This window comes from Callithrix jacchus, chromosome 19, assembly GCF_049354715.1.
Source record: "Callithrix jacchus isolate 240 chromosome 19, calJac240_pri, whole genome shotgun sequence".
Classification (NCBI taxonomy): domain Eukaryota; kingdom Metazoa; phylum Chordata; class Mammalia; order Primates; family Cebidae; genus Callithrix; species Callithrix jacchus.
In genome coordinates this window covers 38,848,255-38,863,711 of record NC_133520.1, presented here as the reverse complement: position 1 = coordinate 38,863,711, position 15,457 = coordinate 38,848,255, and the positions used below count along the sequence as shown (strand labels likewise).

Genomic DNA, 15,457 nt, shown 5'->3' with positions numbered 1-15,457 from the left:
TTAACTCTGTTCAACAAGGCCGTCTTGGCAGGGGTGGCCAGGCACCCTGTGGCCCCTGCCACAAAGCCTGGGTGACCTTTGACATGATTAGGGTTGCCCTGACCCTAATCCAATCAGATGATTATGGAGAGCGTGGCCAGGGGGCAGGCCAGGGCCTCCACAATGGCCTCCTGAGCAGGCCTCTCTCTGAGGCCCCCAGCGGGCTCCTTCCTCCCGGGCCACCAGGACACCAGGAGTTTTGGAGTCTTCTTGGCAGGCAGCCGGGAGGAGCTGGGACGTTCCCCTTCCTATTCAAACCTATTTAAACCATGAGGAGGTAGGAGGGGTCCCAGACTCTGTTCCTCCATCAGAAAGGGGAGGAGAAAGGGGTAGTAGGATCAGAGAAAGGGAGAAGGAGAGGGTGGAGGGGATGTGGGTGGGATGGGAGGGAGGCTGGAAGTGCAGCAGGAACTCAGCCTTTTGCAGAGAGGCCAGCACAGCAGCAGGAAAGCAACCTGAAATGCAGCTTCCTGCTCCCACCGCCCCCACCCAACCCCAGCACTTTAGGGCAGGACCTGGGCAACTTTGGGGCCCACTTGCCCCTGGAGAGTCTGAGGCATTAATCCAAGAGCCCCCTTGAGAAATTCTCAGTGACCTTGCTGATCCATCCCTGCCCTGCCTGGAGGGATGCTCGAATGGGACGCAGGGATGGGGCATCCTCTGGAGTCCTACCCTCTACTTCTTCCCAGGCTGCACTTGCCCTCCCTGTGGGCTCTGGGCTCCTCCATTGATTCCTAAACTGTACCTTCCAGCTAGGCCTTGTCACTGCTGGGCCTGCCTGGGGGCTCTGCTCACCTCCACCACAGTCCCAATCTTCATATGGGCTGTCCCCGCTGCCTGGGGACATTGGAGCCAGACTGACAAGGCTGAAGTCTCTGTTTCATCACAGAGCTTCGGTTTCCTCATTTGTAAAGCAAGGCCACCTCAGTGCTGGTCCCATCAGATGGGCAATAGGATTCAACTGGCCACAGCGTGTCAAACACTTAAATAGTGCCTAGAAAGCACTGGATATGTGTGTTTTAAAGAAAGAAAATCCTTCAAGATTCAGCTCGGGGGCCACCTCCCCTGGGAAGCCCTCCTGGGATTCCCCAAGGCATGCACCATTGTCCTTGGGTCACTTGCTTAATTTATCCTTTCTAAGCATGTGCTATGTGGCAGAGCGCATCTCCATGCTTTCCCAGGGGACAGACTGTGTATATCTGCACCACATGCATACCTGTGACATGTGCTAGAGGGATGCTGTCACATAATAGACCCATGGGAGACCCCCAGAGGTCCTGGCTCTTGATTCAGGAGATTCCTGAATGTTCCTGGAGCGTGCCAAACCCTAGGGAGTTTCTCCCAGAAACCAAGAGTGGGAGCCGTTGATAATGACTGGGACTTGGGAAAATCAGGCACCTTCCATTCTGTTTTCCACAAACTCTAAGGATTTAAGGAGCGCCTAACTGAGTCACGTACTGAAAGGCCTTTTCAACATTTTGATGCTAGACCACCATGTGAGTCTGGGCTACATAACACTGGAAAAAGTCAAAGAATTGAGCAGTGCGTGACAACTAAGTGCTCCCATTTTATCTATTTATTTATGTGAACAAAGCTTTTCCCACACCTAGATCTATAAAGTTTAAAAGCAAGATGGCCCTACCTGCAGCTAATACCCTACTCAGTGAATTAAAAGACTGAAAGCTGTTTGTTTTGATGAAAAGGTGCATCCATATTGGAAGGAAGAAATAAAACTATCTTATTTGTAGAAAGCCCTAAGGAATCCACAAATAAAAAATCTATTAGAACTGATAAACAACTCCAGCAAGGTTACAGAGTATAAGATCCGTATGAAAAATCATTTGTGTGTGTGTGTGTGTGTGTTTCAGACAGTTTGTGTGTGTGTGTGTTTCAGACAGTTTGTGTGTGTGTGTTTCAGAGTTGTGTGTGTGTGTGTTTCAGAGTTGTGTGTGTGTGTGTTTCAGACAGAGGTGTGTGTGTGTTTCAGAGTTGTGTGTGTGTGTTTCAGACAGAGGTGTGTGTGTGTGTCAGACAGAATTGTGTGTGTGTGTTTCAGAGTTGTGTGTGTGTGTGTTTCAGAGTTGTGTGTGTGTGTTTCAGACAGAGTTTTGTGTGTGTGTGTGTGTGTGTGTGTGTGTGTGTGTCTGTTTCAGACAGAGTCTTGCTTTGTTGCCCAGGCTGGAATGCAGTGGTGCGATCTCAGCTCACTGCAATCTCCACCTCTTGGGCTTAAGTGACTCTAGTTCCTCAGCCTCCTGAGTAGCTGGGACTACAGGTATGTGCCACCATCCCTGGCTAGTCTTTGTATTTTTAGTAGAGACAAGGTTTTACCATGTTGTCCAGCCTGGTCTTGAACCCCTGACCTCAAGTGATCTCCCTATCTCAGCCTCCCAAAGTACTGGGATTACAGGCATGAGCCACCACGCCTGGCCTCATTTGCATTTCTATACACTAGTGACAAACAATCCAAAAATGAGATTAATAAAACAATTTCATTCACAACAGCATCAAAAAGAGTAAAACACTTAGGAATACATTTAACAAAAGAAGTGCGAGATTTGTATGCTGAAAACTACAAAATGTCATGAAAGAAATTAAAGACCTAAATAAATGGGAAGATATCCTATGTTCATGGACCAGAAGGCATAATATTAGTAGAACAATATTTTCTAAATTGATCTACACGTTCAATGCAATTTCTAAAAATCTAAGCTTTTTTTTTTTTTGCAGAAGTTGATGAGCTAATCTTAAAATTCATATGGAACTGTAAGGGCCTCCAAATAGCCAAAATAACCTTGAAAAGAAAGACAAGCTGGAGGACTTACATATTCTAATTTCAAAACACTACAAAACTACAATATAAAAACAGACATATGGAATAATGGAATAGAATAAACAGCCCTACAGTTTTAGGGCTGGGCTCGGTGGCTCATGCCTGTAATCCCAGCACTTTGGGAGGCCAAGGCGGGCAGATCATGAGGTCAGGAGATTGAGATTATCCTGGCCAACATGGTGAAACCCCATTTCTACTAAAATACAAAAAAATTAGCTGGGCATGGTGGTGCGCATCTGTAGCCCCAGCTACTTGGGAGGCTGAGGCAGGAAAATCACTTGAACCAGATGGTAGAGGCTGCAATGAGCCAAGATTGCACCATTGCATTCCAGCTTGGCGCAGAGCAAGACTCTGTCTCAAAAAAAAAAAAAAAAAGAGCCCAGAAATAAATTCATACATCTAGGGCCAAATGATTTGCAGTAAGGGTGCCAAGACTATTCAAAGGGGAAAGAACAGCCTGCAGCAGATGGTGCTGGAAGAACTGGATTTCCACATGTAAAAGACTGTGACTAAATCCCTGCCTCACATCGTCTATGAAAATTAAAATAAAGACCGAGATGTAAGAGCTAAAACTGTAAAATTCTTGTGTGTGTGTGTGTGTGTGTGTGTGTGTGCACGCGTGTGTCGGGGTTTCACTTTGGTTGCCCAGGCTGCAGTGCAATGGCCTGATCTTGGCTCACTGAAACCTCCACCTCCTGAGTTCAAGCAATTCTGTCTTAGCCTCCTGAGTAGCTGGGATTACAGGCACGTGCCACCACACCCAGATTAGCATGACCAACATGGAGAAACCCTCTCTCTACTAAACCTGACCAGCATGGTCTCTACTCTCCTGACAAACATGGAGAAACCCTCTCTCTACTAAAAATACAAAATGGCTAATTTCGTATTTTTAGGAGAGAGAGGGTTTCTCCATGTTGGTCAGGCTGGTCTCGAATTCCGGACCTCAAGTGATCCACCCACCTCAGTCTCACAGAGTGCTGGGATTATAAATGTGAGCCACCGCGCCTGCCCTAAAACTGTAAAATTCTTATTTAAAAAAACTTAATTAAGAGTAGATCTTTATGATCTTGGGTGAGGCAATGGTCTCTTAGATATGGCATCAAAAGCCAAGGAACCAAAGAACAAGTTGATAAATTGGAATTTGTCAAAATTAAAATCTTGCATTAAGGACACCATCCAGTCAGTGAAAAGATGACCCACAGAATGGGCGAAAATATTTGCAAGTCACATATTGGATAAGGGACTTGTATGCAGACTATATAAAGCACTCTTATGACTCAACGACAAAAAGACAAATAACCCAATTTATATGTAGGCAGAAGAATGGAGCAGACGTTACGCCAAGGAGGAGAGGCAAGTGGCCAATGAGCACATGAAAAGATGCTCAGTGGCCTCAGATGTCAGGGAAGTGCAAATGAAAACTCAGTGACACACGGCTCACACCCACCAAGACGGCCAGAACAAAACCGACAGGCGGAAAAGAACAAGTGCTGGTGGGGATGTCAGAACCCAGCGCCCTCAGACCCTGCTGGCGGGAAGGCACCACGGTGCACACAGAACCCAGCGCCCTCAGACCCTGCTGGCGGGAATGCACCACGGTGCACACAGAACCCAGTGCCCTCAGACCCTGCTGGCGGGAAGGTACCACGGAGCACACAGAACCCAGAGCCCTCAGACCCTACTGGCGGGAAGGCACCACGGAGCACACAGAACCCAGAGCCCTCAGACCCTACTGGTGGGAAGGCACCACGGTGCACACAGAACCCAGCGCCCTCAGACCCTACTGGCGGGAAGGCACCACGGTGCACACAGAACCCAGAGCCCTCAGACCCTACTGGCGGGAAGGCACCACGGTGCACACAGAACCCAGAGCCCTCAGACCCTGCTGGCGGGAAGGCACCACGGAGCACACAGAACCCAGAGCCCTCAGACCCTACTGGCGGGAAGGCACCACGGGGCACACAGTGCAGTAGTTTCACAGTTCCTCAAAAAGCTAAGCACAGAGTTCCTCTATGACCCAGTTCTGCTCCTAGGGATATGCCAGAGAGAACTGGAAATACACATTCACACAAAAAGGATTATTTATAGTAGTCAAGTAATCGAAACAACCCCAATGCCTATCAATGAGTTAATGGATAAACAAAATACGGTCTAGCCATACAATGGAATATTACTCAGCCATGAAAAGAAGGACGTTCTGGTATATGACCAGGCTCCTAGGCCATAGATTCAGGGGCTCCAGAGCAGGACTCGTTCAAAGGCCTCTCCTCGAAGCAGCTGGAGGTGCCATCAGATTTAGGACCCAGTGATATTCACCAACTTTGGGGTTTGCATTCAGCTGCCTGACCCCAGCGCTTGTCTGCTGACCAGGACTCCCACCTGTGCAGATCTGTGCTTTCCATGGGAGTAGTTCAATCCAGACAGCAACAGCACAGGCTCCCAAAGGCTCAGCTTGGAGGGCAGACCCAAGGATTCCTGAATGGTGTGACTCATGAGGCTAGCTTCCTCCTGGCCCCCAGCTGGGTTCAGCTGCCCAGGGTGGGAGTCAGCGAGCTGATGCAGGTGTCCTCCCCACTTCCACAAGCAAGGGACACTCTGACATTCTGCAGGGCAGTGGAATACCCTAAAGACTCCTGAAGGTAGCAGGCCTTTTGGGAATGGCGGGTTCCCCTCTGACCTCATGCAGCACAGCCTTCCTCCATCACCTGCTATGTCTCCAAGCACAACAGGGTCCTGCTTTCTTCCTAAAAATCCCTGCTTCCTTCTCAGCCCTAAGCACCCCATCCCGGCTCTGGAGCCAGCAGCCACAGGGCACAGGGCCAGTCTGGTGCCTCTTGGCCTTCTGCAGTGTATGTGTTGACCATGTCTCCTTCCACACCACCACCGGCTGCAGCACAGCCCGAGAATCCTAGCGGGCAGCAACCGTATCACATGCACACATAGGCATGCACACGCACAGGCACACACCGATGCACACCACAGCGACATGCACGCATGTAACCACAGCCACATGTACATGCACACACCACAGCCACATGCACACATAGGCATGCACACGCACAGGCACACGCACATGCACACCACAGCGACATGCACACAGGCATGCACACGCACAGGCACACACACATGCACACACCACAGCCACATGCACACATAGGCATGCACACGCACAGGCACACGCACATGCACACCACAGCGACATGCACGCATGTAACCACAGCCACGTGTACACGCACACACCACAACCATATGCATGCATGCACATCCACACCCACACACCCCACACCACACACGTGCATGTTGTGCACACATGACACTACTTCACACCACATTCCCACACATGTGCACACTCATGTACACACAATGCACCACCTGCCACACACACCCTCCAACACACTGGATGAGCTGCACAGCCCTGGGACCTGACCCCTGTGCACCCTGGCAGCTGTGCCCAGGTGAGCTGCGCTGGGTACTGCCCCAACCAGCAGCTCTGTGTAGTCTGACAAGCTTAAGTCTTCTTCCATTTTATAAATGAGGCGCTGATGCTCCAGGATGTGAGCTGCTCCTCACTCAAGGTCACAGGAAGGCCACCACCCAACCTCCCTGCGCTCCGGTTTCTTTTCCTACAAACACCCTAACGTGTTCCTCAGAGACGTCCCAGTGACCAGTGCCTGGGCTCTAAGCCTGACCCTCTCTCGTCCCCACTCTCTGCCCCACTATAACCGCCTTGACGCCTGAAGAACACAGGCCTGTGATGGGGGCTGGGGCATGGCCAGGACTGCCGGATGCTGGAGGGCTTCTGCCCCTGGATGGCCTCAGCCAGGCCCCGCCACCCCTGGAGGCAGTGTCAGCTGCACAGAGACTCTCCTAGTCCGCCATGCATGGCATGGTCCCCAGAACCGGGCCCTCCCCTACAGAGGACCGTGGTCTGCCAGACCCTCCACTCCAGAGGACCATGGTCTTCCTTCGCATTTGGCTGCAGGGGCTGAGCAAGACCACGCTCACCTTCCACAGCATCATCAGCTCATGGGGCTGAGCGGAGGCTGCAAGGTGGGGTGAGGGCGTAGGAGTGAGTGTGGGGGACACTCCTGAGGGAGCCTGTGGTGCGATCTCAGCTCACTATAACCGCCGCCTCTCAGGTTCACGTGATTCTCATGCCTCAGCTTCCTAACTAGCTGGGATTACAGGTGCCCGCCACAACCCTTGGTGAATTTTTTTGTATTTTAGTAGAGATGGGGTTTCACTATATTAGCTGGTTTCGGACTCCTGACCTCAACTGATCTGCCCACCTCGGCCTCCCAAAGTACTGGGATTTCAGGTGTGAGTCACCGTGTCTAGCCTATCTATTTTTATTTTAAATTTTTTAGAGACAGGGTCTCATTCTGTTGCCCAGGCCGGAGGGCAGTGGTGCCATCATGGCTCACTGTAGCCTCCACCTCTTGGGCTCAAGTGACCATACCTGAGTACCTAGAACTACAGGCATGCACCACCATGCTTGGCTAACATATTTTATATTTCCAGAGATGGGGTCTTGATGTGTCTCCCAGGCTGGTCTTGAACTCCTGGCCTCAAGCAATCCTCCCACCTCAGCCTCAGTGGCACTGATCCCACTCATAAGGCTTCACACTCGCGACCTGACCACCTCCCAGAGGCACCTCCTAACCCAGTCACCTGTGGGTGAGGATTTCAATGTACGTATTGAGGGGGGGTGGGGCGCAGACATTCATGCCGTTGCAGGGAGGACGGAGAATAAGGTGGCAGCCAGGGGCCCAGGATTTTTAACCTGAGCAACAGAGATCTGGAGTTGTCTGTTATAAAATGAGGGAACCAGCCAACTTGTGGAGAAGTGAGATGAACTGCGGCCTTGGGCATCCTGCCAGCAGCATCCCCAGGACGGCAAGGTCCATGGGAGGACTTTCCCAGAGTGACCTCCTCGCCTGTGTCTGAGCACCCTTCCTTCAGCACCATGGCTTCCCAGGTCTCCTGGACCTACTGACCACATGCTCAGCACAGCTGTGGTCCCCTGTGTCCCAGGACTGCGCTGGCCCACCCTGGGGTGGATGGTGCTATGCAATTCCACCCTACATGCTGGCCTCCCAAAGCAACCTTGACGCTCCATCAAGTGGTGGGATCGGTGTCCTTTTCACAGAACGCAGCCTGGAACCCAGGAGGAAGCTCCAGGGCCCTCCCAAAAATTAGACACAAATGGTTAGTACCAACACTGCTAGATCTCTGGAGGGTAGTCGAAGGGCCACCGTAACCCAGCGAACGTCAAATCGAGGAAGCAGAGACCTCGCCCTGCTGGGAGAGCCAAGCAGTGTTTTCATGTGGTGGTGCCCACAAGCCTCCGGGACAGTGACGTCCTGAAGACAGATGGGGCTGGCGTTCCCACAGCGGAGGGGAACCCACCTCCAGATAGTTCTGGAGGGAGCAGAGCGGACCTTTTCCCCAAGGAATTGTTGTCTGTTTTAACCTGTCTGGGTCAAAAAAATTCATTTTGCCTGACTCAGAACTCTCTCGGGATGGAGCAGTGGCCAATCCGAGGGGGGGCTTTGAAAACTCTGAAAGTTAAACAAAAGCCACTGCCACCTGGGGCAACCGGATAAAGGGCATTTGTGAAAACCTGCAGCCGATACTGCTTAAAAAACTCAGACACGAACAAACAGAAACACATCCCATGCTCCCGGACAGAAAGAATCAATATTGTGGAAATGACGGTGCTGCCCAAAGCAATCTACAGCTTCGATACCATTCCCAACATCATGTTTCACAGAATTAGAAAAACAATCCTAAAATTTATATAGAATCGGCCAGGCATGGTGACTCAAGTCTGTAATCCCAGCAATTTGGGAGGCCAAGGTGGTTGGATCACTTGAGGTCAGGAGTTCAAGACCAGCCTGGCCACCATGGCGAAACCCCATCTCTAGTAAAAATACAATAAAAATAAAAATAAATTAGCCGGGTATTGTGGCACATGCCTGTAATCCCAGCCACTTGGGAGGCTGAGGCAGGAGAATCTGGAGGATGCTTAAACCCAGAAGGCAGAGGTTGCAGTGAGCTGAGATCGTTCCACTACACTCCAGCCTAAGCAACAGAGTGAGAATCTGTTTCAAAAAAAAAAAAAAAAAAATTCATAGGGAACCAAAAAAGAGTCCAAATAGCCAAAGCAATTCTAAGCAAAAACAAATATGGAAGTATCACATTACCCAACTTGAAACTATACTACCAGGCTATAGTGACTGAAACAGCACGGCACTGGTATAAACGTGTGCACACAGACCAATGGAACAGAATAGAGAAAGAACCCAGAAATAAAGCCAAATACATACAGCCGACTGATCTTTGACAAAGTAAACAAAAACATACATTGGAAAAAGGACATCCTACTGGGGAAACTGGCAAACCACATGTAGGAGCATGAAGCTCAATGCCCATCTCTCACTTTACACTAAATCAACTCCAGATGGATCAAAGACTTCAGTCTAAGTCTTGAAGTCTGTTGGCCAGGCTGGTCTCGAACTCCTGACTCAGGTGATCTGTCCACCTCGGCCTCCCAAAGTGCGGGGATTACAGGTGCGAGCCACTACACCTGACCTTATATACCACGTTTTCTTTGTCCACTCATGAGTTGATGGGCACGTAGGCTGGCTCCACGTCTTTGCAGTCAGGAATTGCACTGCTGTGAACATGCGTGTGCAAGTGTCTTTTTCATATAACGACTTCTTTTCCTTTGGGTGGATACCCAGTAGTGAGATCTGGAAAAATAATTCTATAAAAATTCTGAAACTAAAAAAATTCCAGAAGACAACATTGGAAAAACTCTTCTAGGCATCAACCTAGGCAAAGAATTTGTGACTGGGAGCCCCAAAACAAATGCGACAAAAACAAAAATAAATAAATGGGACCTAATTGAACAAAAAAGCTTCTGCACAGGAAGAGAAATCATCGCCAGAGTGAACAGACAACCCACAGAGTGGGAGCAAACACTCGCAAACTATGCGTTTGACAGATTACTGATAAACAGAATCCACAAGGAACTCAAACAAACCGGCAAGAAAAAACGAATAATCCCACTAAAAAGTGAGTAAGGGACACGAGAAGGTTTCACTTAGAATAATGGCCTCCAGCTCCATCCAAATTGCTGAAAAAGACATTATTTCCTTGCCTTTAATGTAGTAGTATCCCACGGTGCACATTCTCAAAAGAAGATATACAAATGACCAACAGACAGAAGAAAAAATGCTCAACATCCCTAATCATCAGGGAAATGCAAGTCAAAACCACAGTGAGCTACCACCTTACTTTTGCAAGGATGGCCATTATTAAAAAATCAGAAAATAATAGGTGTCGGCGTGGATGTGGTGGATGCTTATACACCACTGGTAGGAATGTCAATCAGTTCAGCCACTTTGGAAAACAGTACGGAGACTCCTTAAAGAGCTGAAAGTCATTCTGCCATTCAATCTAGCAATCCTGTTGCTGGGTATCTACCCAAAGGAAAAGAAGTCGTTATATGAAAAAGACACTTGCACACATATGTTCACAGCAGCACAATTCCCAACTGCAAAGACACAGAATGAGCCTAAGTGCCCATCAACTCATGAGTGGACAAAGAAAATGTGGTATATGAGGCCAGGCACGGTGGCTCACACTTGTAATCCCAACACTTTGGGAGGCCGAGGTGGACAGATCACCTGAGGTGAGGAGTTCAAGACCAGTCTGGCCAATATGGTGCAACCACGTCTCTACTAAAAAACAAAAATTAGGCCGGGCGCGGTGGCTCAAGCCTGTAATCCCAGCACTTTGGGAGGCCGAGGCGGGTGGATCACGAGGTCAACAGATCGAGACCATCCTGGTCAACATGGTGAAACCCCATCTCTACCAAAGATACAAAAAATTAGCTGGGCATGGTGGCGCATGTCTGTAATCCCAGCTTCTCAGGCGGCTAAGGCAGGAGAATTGCCTGAACCCAGGAGGCGGAGGTTGCAGTGAGCCGAGATCGTGCCATTGCACTCCAGCCTGGGTAACAAGGGTGAAACTCCGTCTTAAAAAAAAAAAAAAAAAGAATTAGTGCGGCTGGGTGGCGGGTGCCTGTAGTCCCAGCTGTTTGGGAGGGTGAGGCAGGAGAATCACTTGAACCCGGGAGGTGAAGGTTGCAGTGAGCTGAGATTGTGCCACTGCACTCCAGCCTGGAGGACAGAGTGAGACCTTGTCTCAAAAAACTAAAATAAAATAAAGAAAATGTGGTATAGATACACCGTGGAATACTACTCAGCCATTAAAGGGAATGAAATAATGTCTTTTGCAGCAATTTGGATGGAAGTGGAGGCCATTGTTCTAAGTGAAATAACTCAGGAGTGAAAAAACCAAATATCCTATGTTCTCACTTATAAGTGGGAGGTAAGCTATGGACACACAAAGGCATACAGAGTGATATCATGGACTCTGGAAGCTCAGAAGGGGGAGGCTGGGAGGGAAGCCAGATATAAAACACCACATATTGGGTACAATGTACATGATCTAGGTGAGGGGTTCACTAAAATCTCAGCAGACCACTAACCATTCATCCAAGTAACAAAAAAACCTTGTGCCCCAAAAGTTATTGGAATAAAAATTAAAAATAAATAAATAAAAAGAAAGAATGAAAAACCTGCAGCCAATACCATACATGCAGGCAGCTGAAACTTTTCACCCAAGGTCAGGAGCAAGGGGGTCTGCTCTGACCATTTCTGCTCAACATGGGACCGGAAGTCCTAGCCAGAGCAATGAGGAAAGAAAGAAATTAGAGGTAAGCAAATCAGAAAGGCAGGAATGCGGTGCTCTCCAGCCACAGACGACATTAGCCTGTGCAGACAATTCTGCGACTCAACGAAACCTTCTCAAAGCTGACAACTTAACCAGGGTTACAGTTGAGGACCAAAACTACAAAAATGTATTTTTTGATTAAAAAGTTGCATTTCTATATATTAGCAAAGAAAAATCTAAAAAAATATTAAGAAAACAATTCCAAGCTTGTCACAGTGGTTCATGCCGGTAATCCCAGCACTTTGGAAAGTGGGAGGATCACTTGAGCCCAGGAGTTCAAGACCAGCCTGGGCAACGCAGAGAGACCTCATCGCTACAAAACAAAACAAAAAATACAAAAATATAGCCAAGCGTGGTGGCACTACTCAGAGGCGGAGGCGGGAGAATCACTTGATCCTGGGAGGTGGCACCACTGCACTCCAGCCTGAGCAATGAGTGAGACCCTGCCTCAAAAAGAAAAAAATTAAGGAAGAAGACCTAAAGAAATGAATAAATGGAAAGATCCCGAGCTCCTGGATTAAAGGACTTAATATCGTTAAGGAGGCGAGACTCCCCAAGGCAACCCGCAGAGTAAATGCAATCCCCAAGAATATCCCAACAGCCTTTTCTTTTTCGCAAATGGAAAAACCGCTTCTAAAATTTATATAGAGTTGAAAGGGACCCGAAATAGCCAAAACAGTCTTTTTTTCTGCCCCCCATAAACAATCTGGAATCTTAAACAAAGATGGAAAACTTACTCTTCCCAATTTTAAAACATACCACAAAGCTACAACAATCAGAATAGTGTGTTATTGATGACAGGACATACAGACCAATGGACTGGAATTGAGAGTCCAGAAATACACCTACATATCTATGGCCAATTGATTTTCAACAAGGGTGCTAAGACCATTTGATGGAAAAAGAACAGCTTTTTCAATAGAAGGTACTGGAACAACTGAATTTCCATATGCAAAAGAATGTGTTGGATTCCTACCTCATACCTTATACAAATATTAGGTCAGACACTTCAAAATAAAGATGAACTATTAGGTTCTTAGAAGAAAACATAGATGTGAATCTTTGTGACCTTAGGTTAGAGATTTCTTGCTTTAGTATGACATCTAAATAAGTTGGATTTCACTAAAATTAAAAAATTTAATTTTAATGTATCAAAGGACATCTCCGGAAAATGAAGAAACCTACACGATGAGAGAGAACTATTCACCAATTACACCTCTGATGTGCACCCAGTATCCAGAATATATAAAGAACACTCACAATTCAGCAACGAAAACACAAAGAATCCAGTTTAAAAATGGGCAAACTGGGCCGGGCGCGGTGGCTCATGCCTGTAATCCCAGCACTTTGGGAGGCCGAGGCGGGTGGATCACGAGGTCAAGAGATTGAGACCATCCTGGTCAACATGGTGAAACCCTGTCTCTACTAAAAATACAAAAAATTAGCTGGGCATGGTGGCGCGTGCCTGTAATCCCAGCTACTCAGGAGGCTGAGGCAGGAGAATTGCCTGAACCCAGGAGACGGAGGTTGCGGTGAGCCGAGATCGCGCCATTGCACTCCAGCCTGGGTAACAAGAGCGAAACTCTGTCTCAAAAAAAAAAAAAAAAATGGGCAAAGGACTTGACCAAACATTTCGAAGAAGGTCTAAGAATGGCCCCAAAGTCCATGAAACAGTGCTTGGCGTCATCAGTCATCGGGGAAGCACACACTGAAATCAGGAGGTTCAACATCACACTCGAGGATGGCTAGAAGTGAAAAGTACAAACCCCAGAAAACAGTGTGTCCGTGAGGATGTGGAGGAGCGGGAACCCTCAGACAAAGCTGCGGGAACATAAAACTGCGCAGCGCTGTGGAAAAAGGAGTGTGATGGTTCCAGCCCATTCCAGCATTCACCTCCCAGGTTCAAAGTGAAACAGAATTCCCCTGTGACCCAGCAATTCCACTCCTAGATACAGACACCAAAAGGTGTGAAAACAGGCGTTCAGACACACGTATGTCCAAGAAGGCTGCAGCAGCGTTACTCACAGCAGCCAGAAGGTGGGGACCACGCTCACGTGCATCTGCTGAAGAATGAATAAACCAAAGCAGACTATCCATAAATGGAATATTATTCAGCCAGGAACAGGCATAAGTGCTGAAACTGTCGGCAGTGCAGGCGAATCAACTTTCCACAGCTCAGTGAAAAAAGCCAGGTGCAAAAGACAGGTATTTAGTGACGCCGTTTCTTAAACCCGAAGAGTAGCTAAGTCCCAGGGGAGAAGGCAGGCGGTGGGTGCCAGGGGCTATGGAGGGGTGAGGAACCGGAACGGCTGCTTAAAGGGGCATGGGTTTCCTTTTCAAGTGATGAGGATATTTTGGAACTGGGCAGAGGTGATGGCTGCCAGTTCTGTGAGTAGACCGAAAGCTACTGAGTTGAATACTTTAAAGTTGTGGACTTTCTGTTATGTGAATTTCACTTCAACTTTTTAAAAAAACATGCCAACTTTGTAATCCTGTGCCTGTTCTGTCTGTCTCTGCGTCTCTCTGTCTCTGTTTCTCTCTGTGTGTCTCTGTCACTCTTTGTCTCTCTTTCTGTGTCTGTCTCTCTCTGTGTCTGTGTCTCAGTTTCTCTCTGCGTGTCTCTCTCTGTCACTCTGTCTCTCTTTCTATTTCTGTGTCTCTCTGTCTCTCTCTGCATCTTTGTGGCTCTGTCTCTCTATTCCTCTGTATCTTTCTCCTTCAGTCTCTCTGTCCCTCTCTGTCTCTCTCTGTGTTTGTCTGTCTCTGTGTGTGTCTCTCTCTCTGCTCTCTCTGCATGGCCGTGTCTCTATCTTTCTCCATCTCTCCGTTCCTCTCTCTCTGTGTCTCTGTCTGTCTCTCTTTCTGTCGCTCTTTCTTCCTCAGGGTGTCCCCAAACCTCTCCCTTCTTGTGGGTCTTTAAGTTTGTGTATTTCCTCTGCAAGCCTGGCCTGTTCCCTGGCTCCTGAGAGCAGCCCCGCTGCTGGGGCGGTGGAATCACCCTAAGAACGCCTGCTTTCCTCTCCAGGGAGCAGAAGGAGGAGGGATACCTGAATGACCCCGCAGGCTCAGTCCTGCTCCAGCCTCAGACCAGCCTCCCCAAGGTAAGAGGGAAAGACCCCAGCGCCCGTGTGAGGCGCCGTTCCCTCTGTGTGCACAGACGAGAATGCCAGGGAGCACCAGGCAGGAGACTCCGTCCCGCTCCAAACTCTCCTGCCCTCCCCGAGACCACCCCGTACCTTTGTCCAGCACGGGTCCAAAGATGGCCAGGCTGTCGTGGACGGTGGTGCAGTTCCACCGGCGACCTCGGAACTGGTGCTGGCACTCCTGGATGCTGATCTTGATGCCCTCGGCCACGCTGGGCATGATCTCCACGTAGTTCCTGCAGAAGCGCAGCTGCTTGGGGACCAGGCCCGGGATGCTGGCACACAGGATGGGCTGCGAGCCCAGGGAGGAGTACTGCGGCCCGACCGCCAGTGACCTGTGAGGGCAAGAGCCAGCGGTGAGTGTGGCACTGGGACGGCAGCACAGACGAGCAGGCCCCAGACCTGCTCCGGGGGCTCCAGCGCATTTGGGGGGCGAGATGCAGCTTTCATCATGAAGGAAATATGATTGTTTTATTTTGCAAGTAAGAGAATTTTTACTTAAAATCCTGATCAGAGGCTGGGTGCGGTAGCCTGTAGTCCCAGCTACGTGGGAGGCTGAGACAGGAGAACTGCTTGAACCCGGGAGACGGAGGTTGCAGTGAGCTGAGATCGCACCACTGCACTCCAGCCTGGGCAA

The 15,457-nt window shown here is 49.0% G+C and overlaps 1 protein-coding gene across 1 annotated transcript in view; it reads right to left on the bottom strand.

The window, feature by feature from the left end:
• WNT3A (Wnt family member 3A) overlaps positions 1–15,457 on the bottom strand; it is a 55,132-nt gene that overhangs the window by 22,357 nt on the left and 17,318 nt on the right. The window contains exon 2 of the mRNA XM_008985662.5: positions 14,914–15,155. Within this exon, the coding sequence (XP_008983910.1) occupies positions 14,914–15,155 (242 nt within the window). The remainder of the gene's footprint in view (positions 1–14,913; positions 15,156–15,457) is intronic.